This window comes from Hyla sarda, chromosome 10 (genome assembly GCF_029499605.1).
Source record: "Hyla sarda isolate aHylSar1 chromosome 10, aHylSar1.hap1, whole genome shotgun sequence".
NCBI lineage: Eukaryota > Metazoa > Chordata > Amphibia > Anura > Hylidae > Hyla > Hyla sarda.
In genome coordinates this window covers 123,855,650-123,872,341 of record NC_079198.1, presented here as the reverse complement: position 1 = coordinate 123,872,341, position 16,692 = coordinate 123,855,650, and the positions used below count along the sequence as shown (strand labels likewise).

The window sequence follows — 16,692 nt, the reverse complement described above, 5'->3', positions numbered from 1 at the left end:
GAAAAAAAAATTTGACTTTCTAGCTCTTGCTAGGGAAAGTCGCACAATTTATAGGGTAGGCGCAATTGCGACAATTTTGCGCCAAAAATAGTCAGAAAAAAATGACTAAACCCCTTAGTAAATGCCCCCCTGTATTTCTAATTAATTATTTTTACCCCATTTTTCCTGGGCGTACGTCGTGTGTACTCCTCCCCTCTTCATAAATAGTGCAGATCTACGGCAGTTTTAAAGTGTGGGGCGGGCTAGTAGCAAGTGACAAAAATTTAGCCAAAAAATAAATAAAAAATCATATTTGATAAACCTCCAACCGTTGCAAAAATCTGACTATGCCGCAGTACATTCAGGGTGCGTTCACACTCTCTTTGTTTTTGCAGGGTTTTCCGCTGCGTATTTAAAAGGGTGCGGCTATCCGCAGCAGATTTTCCACGGAGGAATTTACTCTGCGGAAAATCCACCGCAAGCCCCATTGAAGTCAGTAGGGACTGCGGCGGATTTTCCGCAGGGTAAATTCCGCCGCGGACAATCTGCTATGGACAGCCGAGAAGAGCCCGCCTCTTTCAAATACGCAGCAGAAAACCACAAAAACAAAGAGAGTGTGAACGCACCCTTAAAGGGGTACTCCGGTGAAAACCTTTTTTCTTTTAAATCAACTTATGGAAGAAATTTTAACATATTTGTAAATTACTTCTATTAAAAAATCTTAATCTTTCCAGTACTTATTAGCTGCTGAATGCTACAGAGGAAATTCCTTTCTTTTTGGAACACTGATGACATCACAAGCACAGTGCTCTCTGCTGACATCTCTGTCCATTTTAGCAACCATGCATAGCAGATGTATGCTAAGGGAAGCATGGTGGCTCAGTGGTTAGCACTGCTGCTTGCAGTGCTGGGGACTTGGGTTCAAATCCCACTAAGGACAACAATAAATAAAGTGTTATTATTATTATAATAACGTCAGCAGAGAGAACTGTGGTCGTGATGTCATCAGAGAGCATTCCAAAAAGAAAAGAATTTCCTCTGTTGTATTCAGCAGCTAAAAAGTACAGGAAGGATTAAGAATTTTTAATAGAAGTCATTTACAAATATGTTTAACTTTCTGCCACCAGTTGATTTAAAAGAAAAAAGGTTTTCACCGGAGTACCCCTTTAAGTTGTTTTCTTGAATGAGTCTAAATGAGTTGCACAAAAAAATACTGTGATTTTTTATTTTATTTTAACTTTTTTAACCCATTGGCAATTTTTTTTTAAAGTTTGTTTTTATTATAATTTTTTTTACACTCTGCACAAAAGTTTGCAGCAAATTACCCCCCCCCCCCCCCCCCCAGACCCCCAAAAAAGGGATAAAACCAATGATTCCTCCCTTGTTTCTTGTCACATGACCACTTTAGACTGTGCGGGTGGATGAAAGAGCCGGGCTATAGGTATAACAACTGCCATAGCGCCCCCTAAAGATGCTATAAATGTAAAGCAGTCTAAGTTTTATTTTTATTTTTTAGATTTTTATTTTTCAGAATTGAGTCCCGTGCAGTTCTTCTTAAAGGGAACACGCACCACGATTGATTAGATTACCGTGGAATTGTTGCGCCGTTTCATGGTGATTTTCCACAGTAATGCTTGTCTTTTTGTCTTGGAAGAATTACTTACAAAAGGGAGATTTGAGGTAGAAGTTGTTCATGATTATATGTTATCTCTTTACTATTTTATTATATGATTTTAATTTACGTAATTTTTTCCTTTTTTTTTTTTTCTCTTCTAGAACTTCCGTATATTTCCCTCCCTCCTGAGGACCAGACTGTGGCGCCGGGTGGCGACGCCAGCTTTATCTGTGAGGCGCAGGGTAACCCACCTCCTAATGTCACCTGGCTGCACAACGCCAAAATGGTTTCCCCTTCCTCGCGCCTTCGACTGGTGCTGGGGGGCAAACTTTACATCTCTAATGTGATGGCGGAGGATTCTGGGATGTACCAGTGTATGGCGGATAATGGCGTAGGGGTGGTACTGTCCGCAGCAAGACTCCGGCTACAGTCAGGTAGGCTTATTGAAAGATATTTTTATCTAATATTCTTGTTTATTCCAACGTTTTCCAACCAGGGAGCCTCCAGCTGTTGCAAAACTACAACTCCCAGCATGCCGGGACAGCCTTCGGCTGTCCGGGTATGCTGGGAGTTGTAGTTTTGCAACAGCTGGAGGCACCCTTGTTGGGAAACTCTGGCCTATTCTTTACTAAATGTCGTTTTGTTCCATATACTGCAATGCAACAGCGCCACCTGCTGTCAGATCCAAGTCTTACAAATCAACGTTTTACCAATACAAAGTAACAAACTGTATAATAAAAAAAATCGACTGCGAGAAGTTAGATTGTATCAGACAGGAAAAGGCAGAATTTCCCTTTTAGGTCTTTAAATAAAAGAAATATTTGGCACGGTAATTTCTGAGATCTTTACCACTCTTTTAATCAGGACTTTCTCTGCTTTTAAAAAGTAATGACAAGAATCCGGAGGGGAAAATGACGAATTATTGAGCACATTCTTTACAAAAGGAAATAAAAATCCGTAAAGAAGAAGGAGGAGGTTAAGGATTATTAAAAACATAGTTTCTCTTTTTGGATTACAGTGCCACACCTGTCCACAGGTTGTGTGTGGTATTGCGACTCGGCTCCATATACTTCAGTAGCTTTGAACTGCAGGACAAATTTGGAATTTTTTGGTGCTTTTTTTTAAAGCTGTTTCAGGGAAAATTGGGTGAATGGGGGGGGGGAAGAAATATCTATATGTGTCTATAGAGGTAGGAGAAATAATTCACTCCCCATTCAGGAGGCTGGGAAAGTTGGGTGGAACAACCAATATGGTGTTTAACACAGCTTGGCTCCTGAATTTGGAGAGCCATATATATATGTGTCTTTGGGGGTAGGAAAAAGAAATCACTACCCATTCAGGAGTCTGGGAGAGCTGGGTGACTACCAACATTTTTTTTTTTGCACAGCTTGGCTCCTGAATGGGAGGAGTCCTATCTATATGTGTCTATAGGAGTAGGAGAGAGAATTCACTTGCCATTAAGGAGTTTGGGAAAGCTGGGTGACAACCAATATGGTTTTTCGCACAGCTTGGCTCCTGAATGGGAGGAAATACATATATAGATAGATAGATAGATACACACAGTGGGGATCAAAAGTTTGGGCACCCCAGGTAAAAATTTGTATTAATGTGCATAAAGAAGCCAAGGAAAGATGGAAAAATCTCCAAAATGCATCAAATTACAGATTAGACATTCTTATAATATGTCACCAAAAGTTAGATTTTATTTCCATCATTTACACTTTCAAAATAACAGAAAACAAAAAAATGGCGTCTGCAAAAGTTTGGGCACCCTGCAGAATCTATAGCATGCACTGCCCCTTTTGCAAAGCTGAGACCTGCCAGTCTGGGAAGACCAGGCGATGTCAATCTCAAAGGTTTTAAATGCCCAGACTCATCTGACCTTGCCCCAACAATCAGCACCATGGGTTCTTCTAAGCAGTTGTCTAGAAATCTGAAAGTGAAAATAGTTGACGCTCACAAAGCTGGAGAAGGCTATAAGAAGATAGCAAAACATTTTCAGATGTCAATATCCTCTGTTCAGAATGTAATTAAGAAATGTCAGTCATCAGGAACAGTGGAAGTTAAAGCAAGATCTGGAAGACCAAGAAAAATATCAGACAGAACAGCTCGCAGGATTGTGAGAAAAACTATTCAAAACCCACGTTTGACTGCACAATCCCTCCAGAAAGATCTGGTAGACACTGGAGTTGTGGTACACTATTCCACTATAAAGAGATACAAATATGGTCTTCATGGAAGAGTCATCAGAAGAAAACCTCTTCTACTTCTTCACCACAAAAATCAACGTTTGAACTTTGCAAATGAACATATAGACAAGCCTGATGCATTTTGGAAACAAGTTCTGTGGGCCGATGAGGTTAAAATTGAACTTTTTGGCCAGAATGAGCAAAGGTACGTTTGGAGAAGAAGGGGAACAGAATTTAATGAAAAGAACCTCTGTCCAACTGTTAAGTATGGGGGTGGATCAATCATGCTTTGGGGTTGTATTGCAGCCAGTGGCACAGGGAACGTCTCACGAGTAGAAGGAAAAATGGATTCAATAAAATTTCAGCAAATTTTCGATGCTAACTTGATGCCATCTGTGAAAAAGCTGAAGTTAAAGAGAGGATGGCTTCTACAAATGGATAATGATCCTAAACACACCTCGAAATACACGGGGGATTACATCAAGAGGCGTAAACTGAAGGTTTTACCATGGCCTTCACAATCTCCTGACCTCAACATAATTGAAAATCTATGGATAGACCTTAAAAGAGCAGTGCTTGACAGACAGCCCAGAAATCTCAAAGAACTGGAAGACTTTTGTAAGGAAGAATAGGCAAAGATACCTCAAACAAGAATTGAAAGACTCTTGGCTGGCTACAAAAAGCATTTACAAGCTGTGATACTTGCCAAAGGGGGCAGTACAAGATATTAACTCTGCAGGGTGCCCAAACTTTTGCAGACGCCATTTTTTTTCCCCTGTTATTTTGAAAGTGTAAATGATGGAAATAAAATCTAACTTTTGTTGACATATTATAAGAATGTCTAATCTGTAATTTGATGCCTTTTGGAGACTTTTCCATCTTTCCTTGGCTTCTTTAAGAGATATAGATAATAAATAAATATATATATATATATATATATATATATATAATATAAATTATAATGTGTGTCTATAGGGGTAAAAGTGAGAATTCACTCCCCATTCAGAAGTCTGGGAGAGCTGGGTGACCTCTGGATGGGGAGTGAATTCTCTTCTCCTACCCTTGTGAATTCTTAATAGGTTCCATGTTTTACGGGGTCCTAGAAAAGTTGGGTGAGGACTTACAGGAGCTGTAATTGTTGTTCTGCTCCCCATCACAATCTTATCTACTTCCTTCCAGAATCTGGCTCTAAACCCACCATTGTGTCGCCTCCTACGAGTGTCAGCATTGTGAACGGAGACTGGGTAACCCTGACCTGCAACGCCACCGGTCACCCCACGCCCTTCATCCGCTGGTTCGACAGCAACGGAGCGATCAGCAGTCACCCATCCCAGATCCTGCGTCCTAAACCCCGCAAGGCGTCGCAGTCCAGGGCCGCAGCCAGTGCCGGTCAGGACCCTGTACACGTCATCATGTCTCAGGCTGGATCCAGCTCCTTGTATATTCCGGCGGTCACAGTGCAGCATGCTGGGAAATACATCTGCGAGGCATCCAATCAGTATGGCTGGACCCAGGCAGAAGCCACGCTGACCGTCGGTAAGTCGTCCTCTGCCATGCATGTAACTGATGGTAACATTGGAATTGAGTTTTCTTCTCTAAACACATCCAAAGAGGAATAAGTGACAACCTGTTATGACAAGATCAGGAGAATGGTGGGTTTGGGGGGTAAGAATACATGAATGTCCACAATGCACTTGATCTTTGTCACCTGTAAAGTGGCCTGAATCTGTACTCCGCTTTGGATGTGAATGGAGACAAAAACATGACTTCCTACAATGCACTAGCTAGAATCCGACCCTATTATGCAGCTTTGGATGTGAATAGAGAAAACATTTAGCTCCTACAATGAACGGTTCTTTTGAAGCTAGAATCCGACCCTATTAAGCAGCTTTGAATGTGAATGGAGAAAAAAATGTCAGAATTGTAGGGTTTGATGCGAATGGAGAAGACAACCTAAGCGCCCATAATGCACTTGTTCTTTGTCACCTGGAAAGCAACCTGATTCTGTACTCAGCTTTAGATGTGAATAGAGACGAAAACATGACTTCCTATAATGCACTCTTCTTAGGTAGCTACAATTCGGCCCTATTACGCAGCTTTGGATGTGAATGGAGAAGAAATCATGAGCTCGTACAATGCACTTGTTCTTTGGTAGATAGAATCTGGCCATGCAGCTTTGGATGTGAATGGAGAAGAAAACATCAGAATTGTGGGGTTTGGGGTGTAACTGGAGACTAGTCTGGTTCTGTGCTCCAGGTTTGGATGTAAATGGAGAAGACAGAAATATTAGTGTGGTGGCCCAGTACGGGAGGTGTTACCCCGTGCTCCTGCTGTCCTGTCGGGCAGCCTCCTTCACTGTCCCCAAGGCCCCTGCACTTGTTTCCCTATTGTAAATATATTTTACCATGTAAAGTGTTATAAAATGTAATGTTGCTTTAAGAGTTCTATAGAACAAAGACACAGAATCCGGCACTGCGGATGTCAATCACGGAACCTAGGCAAGCATGGGTGTGCATGAAGGAAAATTCAGTCCTGCATTGGTGCTCAGTCTTGCTGACAGTGAAGAGACTACCGATAGGCCAAATAAAAGAATTGAAGACGGCACTCACCAGGATGAGATCTTCATATAACCATTATTGTTCAGATATAGGTGCGGTGTCAGGCAGGTAAGTGAACAGGAACACCAAGGATCTCTTGGAACCTACACGCTGAGATCCTCGGTATTCCTGTTCACTTACCTGCCTGACACCGCACCTATGTCTGCACAATAAAGGTTATATGAAGATCTCATCCTGGTGAGTGCCGTCTTCAATTCTTTTTATTTGGCTTTGAGTTATACCATGTGATATGTCATGTGATTGTTACCTAGGAGGTACCAGTAATCAGGTGATCCCAGGGGTGACCTATGGGCTCCCTGCTAGTCTCCCCCATATAAGCCCTGGGTGGAGCTTCTCTCTCTTGGCTCTTCGCTCTTCTGCTGAGGTCCAGTGCAGTCTTGTCTAGTGTGTGTGTCCAGAGTGTTGGAGACCTCAAAGTCCAGTCCTGCAGCCGCCATCAAGTCAAGTAAGATAAAGTCACAGCTTTATGAGTCAAGTCAGTCCCTGTCATCTGTCAAGTCAGCGTGGTCTGCAGTCAATTGTCCAGTACTACTACAAGTCCCAGCAAGCCCTTAAAGGGGTATTCCGGTGGGAAACTTTTTTTTTTTTTTTTAAATGAACTGGTGCCAGAAAGTTAAACAGATTTGTAGATTACTTCTATTAAGAAAAAAAAATCTTAATCCTTTCAGTACTTTTTAGCAGCTGTATGCTACAGAGGAAATTCTTATTTTTTTTTGTCTTGTCCACAGTGCTCTCTGCTGACACCTAATGCCTGTATCAGGAACTGTCCAGAGCAGGAGAAAATCCCCATAGCAAACCTATGCTGCTCTGGACAGTTCCTGGCACAGACAAAGGTGTCAGCAGAGAGCACTGTGGACAAGACAAAAAAAGAAATTCAAAAAGAAAAGAATTTCCTCTGTAGCATACAGCTGCTAATAAGTGCTGGAAGGATTGAGATTTTTTTAATAGAAGTAATTTACAAATCTGTTTAACTTTCTGGCACCAGTTCATTTAAAAAAAAAAGTTTTCCACCGGAGTACCCCTTTAAGGTCTCTGCGTCACTGGTCACCTCCTTAGGCCCTGGCTGAACTGTATAGACTTTACCACCTATCTACCCTCAGTAAAGCTACCGTTGTCCGTAACTTGGTGTCGGAGTCTTTATTGCCCCCCGTGCCTAGCCCAGGACCCAGCGGTATACCTTTGGGTGGTTATAGGTTAAACCATTCCCTGGCGTTACGAATACAAGGGGGTTAATGCCATCAGTGCCTAGGGTAACAACATCTGCCCAGCACCACACACCCCGCCATACCACATTAGGCTATGTTCACATTGCCGTCTGTCTCCGGTAGTGTGAAGCCCTTTATTTTAGGATCGAGAAAAGCCGGAGAAAAAATAGCGCTTGCACCGTCATTTTCTCCGGCTTTTCTCTCCAAAAATAATGGTGGCTATTGAATACAATGGAGTCCATCGGGACCCGTTATTTGCCGGTATGCTCCGGCAAAATTACGGCTGGCAAACTGCAAAAAAAAAAAGGGGGAGTTTGACGGCTGAATTTGCATGCAGTGTGAAAGGGGCCTTACACGTTTCAGAATTGTGGCGTTTGTGGGAAGGGTATCCGATCGTATGGCTAGTGGTGTAGTTATGGGGGGGGAGTAGCTGCTCCTAATGCCAAAGGTGTCCATAAAGCAAACCATACTCTCTATGGCAGTGTTTCCCAATGTATGTGCCTCCAGCTGTTGCAAAACTACAACTCCCAGCATGCCCGGACAGCCGAAGGCTGTCCGGGCATGCTGGGAGTTGTAGTTTTGCAACAGCTGGAGGCACACAGGTTGAGAAACACTGGTCCATAGCCCAATATCTTAAAGGAGTATTCCAGGCAAAACTTTTTTTATATAGATCAACTGGCTCCGGAAAGTTAAACAGATTTGTAAATTACTTCTATTAAAAAATCTTAATCCTTCCAATAGTTATTAGCTTCTGAAGTTTTCTGTCTAACTGCTCAATGATGATGTCACGTCCCGGGAGCTGTGCATGATGGGAGAATATCCCTTGCATGATGGGAAAATATCCCCATAGGAAATGCACAGCTCCCGGGAGTCATCAGAGAGCAGTTAGATAGAAAACAACAACTCAACTTCAGAAGCTAATAACTATTGGAAGGATTAAGATTTTTTTAATAGAAGGAATTTACAAATCTGTTTAACTTTCCGGGGCCAGTTGATATATAAAAAAAAAATTTTGGCCTGGAATACCCCTTTAACTCTACTTTTCTCTAAGGGTCTCTTCTGAGCTCTATTGCGCCCCCTTTTGGCTGTTGTCTTTAATCACATAAAATCTGTCCCTGACTTGATCATCCCTGCCCCACCTGATGGGATTTGCGCTCTGGGGGGGGGCCCTATAACAATGAGACCTTCATGTGTGGGCCCCTGCACCGTCCAGCAGGCTCGGTTGTTGTTTAACTCCAATGTGGAAAAGTTGAACGTCTTCAGGCGCCTTTTTTTTAATATGCGGCTCCTCATACTGGTCCCTCTGTTTGTTAATGGTATTTTCACGGACTTACAGGCGGCCAATGCTGGGAACCTATTACCACCAGTTTCCGTCTGCAGATGTGATTCATGCCGCTCTGGCTTTATTTGTGTGCGGGGTTTCTAAGAAAAATAAACCGGGCTTCTGTACTGTGTACGGGGGTCTGAATGGCGGATATGTGTTCAGCTACAATTATAGAGACCCTGCCCCCCCCAACACCCCAAATTAGTAAATATAACCCGTGAGTCATCCTTAAAGTGTGTACAAATTCTATACTGCTGCTTATATCTTCAGCTGGGAAAGCTGGGTGACAGCCCATATGACAGTCATGTCACCCAGCTTTTTAAGACTTCTCAATGGCAGTGATAAATCTCCTGCCTCTGTCCACTCCATGAACTCCGGAACAGATGGGTGATAGATGGACTGGACCAGTGTTTTCCAACCAGGGTGCCTCCAGCTGTTGAAAAACCACAACTCCCAGCATGCCTGGACAGCCTTTATCTGTGAGTTGTAGTTTTTCAACAGCTGGAAAACGTTGGACTTAATGGGCAGCATTATACCTCACATTGCGATTACCACCCAGCTTTTTCATACTTCTGAATGGTAAATCCTGTGCAGTTAGACAATATTGAACTTCCTGTTTCCAAATAAGGACAATCAATATGGCTCCTGTTACAGGTCCCTTACTGGGTGCCACCCAGCTTGCCTAGACTCCTGAATGATGTAACTGCTTAGTAAGACAATGATACATTCCCAGCCGTAATGTTTGGTGATAACCTGCATGGCTATCATTATACTTCCAATTGGAATCCAACTTTCTCAGACTTCTGAATGCCAATGATACATCCTCCTACCCCTATGCATTACCAGGCAAATTGACTTTCAGGACTGTAGGACAGCTGGGTTACAACCCACCACTATGAGTGTCCCCCAGCTTTCTGAATCACTTAGCTTTACAATGATGCATGCCCTTCTCCCGTTTGCCATTCAGGACTAGGAAAGCTGAGTGGCAACTCATGTGAGAACTGTAATGGCCACCATGGTATTACCCTTAAGACTAAGTCTTTATTGTGTATGATGTTGTTTGGATTTGATTTGTTGTACTCCATTCCGTAGTTCCCTATGAGATGAGCACAGTACGTTCGGGTGCTGCCCCCTCTAGTGTCACCTGGAGCACCGAAGACCCTGTCCCGGCCAGCATTGCCCCTACAGACAAGCCTATCAATGGCGCCATGTTACCTGAAGCTCCCATCATCCTCAGCCCGCCACAGGCCACCAAGCCGGATATGTATTTCTTGGTGTGGAGATCAGGGCGGGATGGCGGTCTACCAATTAACGCATACTTTGTGCGCTACCGAAAGGTGAGCTCCCATATAGACTAATATATGGGTTGTAACAAGATGTGGGGTGGAGTGACTCTGCAAGTTGTAAAAATAATTTTTTTGTCCCTCCTAGTTGGATGATGATGGAAATGTGGTGGGACCTTGGAACTCTGTACGTGTGCCGGCCAGCGAGAACGAATTTCATCTTAAAGAACTAGAACCATCCAGTCTATACGAGGTGCTCATGGTGGCCAGGAACACAGCGGGCGAGGGGCAACCTGCTATGCTTACATTTCGAACCAGCAAAGGTAAATGTTATCCTGTACTGATCCTGAGTTATATCCTGTATTATACTCCAGAGCTGTACTCACTATTCTGCTGGTGAGGTCACTGTGTACATACATTACATTACTTATCCTGTACTGATCCTGAGTTATATCCTGTATTATACCCCAGAGCTGTACTCACTATTCTGCTTGTGGGGTCACTGTGTACATACATTACATTACTTATCCTGTACTGATCCTGAGTTATATCCTGTATTATACCCCAGAGCTGTACTCACTATTCTGCTGGTGAGGTCACTGTGTACATACATTACATTACTTATCCTGTACTGATCCTGAGTTATATCCTGTATTATACCCCAGAGCTGTACTCACTATTCTGCTGGTGAGGTCACTGTGTACATACATTACATTACTTATCCTGTACTGATCCTGAGTTATATCCTGTATTATACTCCAGAGCTGTACTCACTATTCTGCTGGTGAGGTCACTGTGTGCATACATTACATTACTTATCCTGTACTGATCCTGAGTTATATCCTGTATTATACTCCAGATCTGTACTCACTATTCTGCTGGTGATTTGTATTCTGTAGTAGCAGCACAGATAGGTTATCATCCCTTACTTCATAATGTTCTTTGTTTTGTGCAGAGAGGAGCTCGTCTTCCAAGAACACCCAGGCTCCATCCCCCCCTGTTGGCGGACGTAAGCAATTCAATCCCAACTCTGGGCTGGTGCCGCCAGACTCTTTCCGACACAGCAGTGGTGAGTCTCTATCCAGGTCTATGAGCAGCTTTCACAGAAACTCATTCAACTTAAAGGAAAATTCCATAACTTGCCTGTCCATGGATACGTCTCATCACAATAGTCGTGATGTATAAAATGGCTGATAACAGGGAGCAATAGATGGTATTCACCTGCTCTAGAGTCAGCCTGGACTGGCGAATAACAAGATGCAATAAAATGTATCATCAGAAAATGACTTATTGTTTAAATCAAGTTTTTATGCTAACCATATATTTTTTAAGAATTTTTGGGAATACTTTTTTCTAATTCAAAATTTTTCAATCTATATTTAATAATAATTCTGGAATCTTGCATATTTCATTTTGTCCACTCAGTCTGAGACTTTCTGTTATGTACAGATAATTTCCCAGTAATGCCTTTCTTCTTATCACAGCCAGGAGTACAATGAAAGGTGACAGTATATAGATAACACTAGATCCACCACCATTCACTGCACATATCAGCCTCCCCCTTTCTGTATATAGATAACACCGGATCCACCACCATTCACAGCAGAGGTCAGCATCCCCTCCCTGTATAGAGATAACACTGGATCCACCACCATTCACTGCAGAGATCAGCATCCCCCTCCCTGTATACAGATAACACTGGATCCACCACAATTCACAGCAGAGATCAGCATCCCCCCTCCCTGCATATAGATAACAATGGATCCACCACAATTCACAGCAGAGATCAGCATCCCCATATATAGATAACACTGGATCTACCACAATTCACAGCAGAGATCAGCCTCCCCCTCCCTGTATATAGATACCACAGGATCCACCACCATTCAAAGCAGAGATTAGCACCCCCACCCCCTCCCTGTTTGTAGATAACACTGGATCCACCACCATTCACAGCTGAGATCAGCATCCCCTCCATGTATATAGATAAAACTGGATCCACCACCATTTACAGCAGAGATCATCCTCACCCTCCCTGTGGAATGTCCTATGTAAAGATCACAGAGAATGCCCAGTGACGTCTCCAATTCATCTGAACAGGTCCTTACTATTGTCATCTTCTATGTCCATGGGTCCCCCTGTAAAGCATATCTCTAAATGCTGTTAAAAACAGCTCAGGCAAGAAAGCAGCCCACATAATAATGAACAAAAAATTAAATAAATAAAAAATACAATCAGAAATCAAAACAAAAAAAGCATATTTCAGTATCTGTCTCTAAACGGGGGAAAAATTAAGCTACAACCAGCCTCCTGAAATAGCTGATAACAGAAGACAATAGACCACATTAACATATTAAGTTATCATTACCAGGACATCCACGAGTGTTAAATATCGAACCCAACACAATAACACACAGGACTGAGTTAGGGACTATTTTCCTGACCTGTGATATTTACATGTATTTAACTCTTTCCTTACTAATCATTCTCTCTATTTCTTGCTTACTTTTGCTCTCTGTGTCCAAGGGGATTGCGTAAGTATCCGCTGTGAGAGACGTGATGACCGTCATGTCCATCCCCTCTATCATCATTAACCCTGTACAGTCCTATATTCACTTCATCTCTCTGACCTTGATCTTTGCTTCATCATTGTGTTGTTGTGCACCCTAGTATACTTAGGGTACTAAGGACTCTTTTTATCTATTTACTTTAATGTAACAAAAAGTAGAGAATATTCTGAAATGAATGTGATGCAATCGGATTGGAATCACAATAGATGGGGCAGATGGGTATTGCGTTCAAGGCACCGGACTAAAATTGTAAAGGGAGAAATAGGCTGACAACAGGGAATGTGCTGGCATTGCAGCAGAGGTGAAAGCTGTAGAATAGCAGGGAAATGGACACTGTGTACTTTACAGGACACTAAAGAAGCTCCTGTGCTCTAAATCAGTGTTTTCCAAACAGTGTCTCCAGCTGTTGCAAGACTACAACTCCCAGCATGCCCGGACAACCAAAGGCTGTCCGGGCATGCTGGGAGTTATAGTTTTGCAACAGTTTGAGACACACTGTCTGGAAAACCTTTCTCTACATAGATACATAGACAGTGATTACAGCTCCCAGCAGATCTTTATTACTTTTATATATAAGGATTTGCTTTATCTGTATTAGTTATCTACTTATTTTTCTTTAATCCTCACTTTTTCCTATTCCTGGATGACATTTTGGGGCTTCAGAACCAATTACCAGGTTTCCATAGTTATGGTCTCAGCATACAATGGTATCAACATACAATGGTCGTTCCGGAACCAATTGATATTGCTATAGGGACCACTGTATAAAAAAAAAAAAATAGAAAATTGAATTAGATACGGTCAGGTTGGTATTGCTACAAAAGGATTAGGCTGGCACTGTAGAGCATGTGTGGCAGTGAAGCAGAGGCCATATGACTGGGGTAGGGCTTGCAGTGCAGCAGAGGTGAAAGGCGTGGCGGTGCAGCAGAGGTGAAAGGCGTGGCGGTGCAGCAGAGGTGAAAGGCGTGGCGGTGCAGCAGAGGTGAAAGGCGGTGCAGCAGAGGTGAAAGGCGTGGCGGTGCAGCAGAGGTGAAAGGCGTGGCGGTGCAGCAGAGGTGAAAGGCGTGGCGGTGCAGCAGAGGTGAAAGGCGTGGCAGTGGAGTGTGGCTGTGATAATGTATTATCTTTCTATTCACTGTTCTAAGTGTTACATTTTCTTCATGTCTGTCTTTAGTTCCTGAAGCCCCCGACCGTCCCACCATCTCCACTGCATCTCAGACATCTGTATATGTGACGTGGATTCCAAGAGCAAACGGAGGCTCTCCGATAACCTCCTTCAAAGTGGAGTATAAGAAGGCATCAGAGAAGGACTGGATGATGGCTGCAGAGAACATCCCCCCGTCTAAGCTGTCGGTGGAGGTCTCCAGCCTGGAGCCAGGTATATCATGAGCTTCCAGTATCCATGACCTGAACCCAGACCAGTGTTATAACCCGCTGAGCACGTGTACTTTTCTTCACAGGAGCCATGTATAAATTTCGGGTCATTGCCATTAATACATATGGGGAGAGCCGGCGCAGCGCAGTGTCTCGACCTTATCTAGTGGTCGGATACAGTAGCCCCCTTCCCAATCCGCTTATTGTCGGCCCTCGTATTGACCACACGGAGGCCTTGACCGACACTGACATCATACTGAAGTGGACGGTGAGTGATGCTCTGCAGCTTCTGCAGTCTGACATGATACATATAGGATGTCTTATCATTCTCCTGTCTTTTCAGTACATTCCTTCAAACAATAACAACACCCCGATTCAAGGCTTCTACATCTACTACCGCCCCACGGACAGCGACAATGACAGTGACTACAAGAGGGATGTGGTGGAAGGTGAGTGGTGGGAGATGTGCTGGACACGATCCTTATTGTATAGAGACCTATGGAGCAGTCGAGAAGGAATTGGAACAAAATGGGACAATAGATGTATTTTGTATAATAACAGGAACAAAGCATGAACACCGGATCAGTCATCTGCAGCCAGAGACCTCGTATGATATCAAAATGCAATGCTTCAACGAGCGGGGAGCAAGTGACTACAGTAATGTCATGATGTGCGAGACTAAGGGTAAGAAGATAATGTAGGGTATGGGACAGTGACACATTGGGGGGGGGGGCATATTGGACAGTGACAGAACATTGACCTCCAAATGTCAATATAAATCACAAAACTTTGTTTTCCCTCACAGCCCGCAGGAGCCCTGGAGCCTCGGAGTACCCTGTGTTGGAGCCCAGTACACCAGCTGTAGTAGAACGAGGACCTGGGAGCTCCAGCTCATCCAGTACACTGGCACGGAGCGGAGACATGCTTTATGTGATCGTAGGGTGTGTGTTAGGTGGGATGGTCCTGATCCTGATGACCTTCATTGCCATATGTCTCCTGAAGCACCGTCAGCAGAGTCTCCTGCACAGTACGTTCATCTACAGCTGGGGAAGGGGGGGGGGGGGGGTTCAATTTATTAGTAAGTCTCACAGAATATAACTAGACAGAAACATTCTATATAGAGTGCAGCTCTGGAGTATAATACAGGATATAACTCAGAATCAGTACAGGATAAGTAATGTAATGTATGTACACAGTGACCTCACCAGCAGAATAGTGACTACAGCTCTGGAGTATAATACAGGATATAACTCAGAATCAGTACAGGATAAGTAATGTAATGTATGTACACAGTGACCCCACCAGCAGAATAGTGAGTGCAGCTCTGGAGTATAATACAGGATATAACTCAGAATCAGTACAGGATAAGTAATGTAATGTATGTACACAGTGACCTCACCAGCAGAATAGTGACTACAGCTCTGGAGTATAATACAGGATATAACTCAGAATCAGTACAGGATAAGTAATGTAATGTATGTACACAGTGACCCCACCAGCAGAATAGTGAGTGCAGCTCTGGAGTATAATACAGGATATAACTCAGAATCAGTACAGGATAAGTAATGTAATGTATGTACACAGTGACCCCACCAGCAGAATAGTGAGTGCAGCTCTGGAGTATAATACAGGATATAACTCAGAATCAGTACAGGATAAGTAATGTAATGTATGTACACAGTGACCTCACCAGCAGAATAGTGAGTACAGCTCTGGAGTATAATACAGGATATAACTCAGAATCAGTACAGGATAAGTAATGTAATGTATGTACACAGTGACCCCACCAGCAGAATAGTGAGTACAGCTCTGGGGTATAATACAGGATATAACTCAGGGTCAGTACAGGATAAGTAATGTAATGTATGTACACAGTGACCCCACCAGCAGAATAGTGAGTACAGCTCTGGAGTATAATACAGGATATAACTCAGGATCAGTACAGGATAAGTAATGTAATGTATGTACACAGTGACCTCACCAGCAGAATAGTGAGTACAGGTCTGGAGTATAATACAGGATATAACTCAGGATCAGTACAGGATAAGTAATGTAATGTATGTACACAGTGACCTCACCAGCAGAATAGTGAGTACAGGTCTGGAGTATAATACAGGATATAACTCAGGATCAGTACAGGATAAGTAATGTAATGTATGTACACAGTGACCCCACCAGCAGAATAGTGAGTGCAGCTTTGAAGTATAATACAGGATATAACTCAGGATTAGTAATGTATGTACATTAGTTAACATAAGCTATAATGATACCTACTACACATGTGGGCAGATGAGCTAGAACGTGACATGTACAGTTAACATGTATGTAATAGCCTATTTATTCTTACTTTTGTCCCTGGTGGGCTTTGTGTTTCCATAGAATTTGAGCCTCCTGGTTACCTCTACCAAGGGTCAGATCTCAATGGCCAGATGATTGAATACACTACCTTGCCAGGAACAAGCCTGATAAATGGGAACATTCATGGAGGATACATGGGAAATGGGACAATCACCAACGGCTGCCCCCACATGCACC

General features: G+C 43.1%; 1 protein-coding gene across 4 annotated transcripts in view; it reads left to right on the top strand.

Moving 5' to 3' along the window:
- The window catches only part of CDON (cell adhesion associated, oncogene regulated), a 156,010-nt gene that overhangs the window by 134,743 nt on the left and 4,575 nt on the right, over positions 1-16,692 (top strand). For all 4 annotated transcript variants that reach the window (XM_056542128.1, XM_056542125.1, XM_056542126.1 and 1 more), the window contains 11 exons: positions 1,756-2,028; positions 4,963-5,319; positions 10,023-10,267; positions 10,362-10,536; positions 11,169-11,282; positions 13,958-14,161; positions 14,244-14,425; positions 14,501-14,606; positions 14,719-14,841; positions 14,963-15,184; positions 16,537-16,692. The exon at positions 16,537-16,692 is cut by the window's right edge and continues 116 nt beyond it. In XM_056542128.1, coding sequence (XP_056398103.1) covers positions 1,756-2,028; positions 4,963-5,319; positions 10,023-10,267; positions 10,362-10,536; positions 11,169-11,282; positions 13,958-14,161; positions 14,244-14,425; positions 14,501-14,606; positions 14,719-14,841; positions 14,963-15,184; positions 16,537-16,692 — 2,157 coding nt within the window. The remainder of the gene's footprint in view (positions 1-1,755; positions 2,029-4,962; positions 5,320-10,022; positions 10,268-10,361; positions 10,537-11,168; positions 11,283-13,957; positions 14,162-14,243; positions 14,426-14,500; positions 14,607-14,718; positions 14,842-14,962; positions 15,185-16,536) is intronic.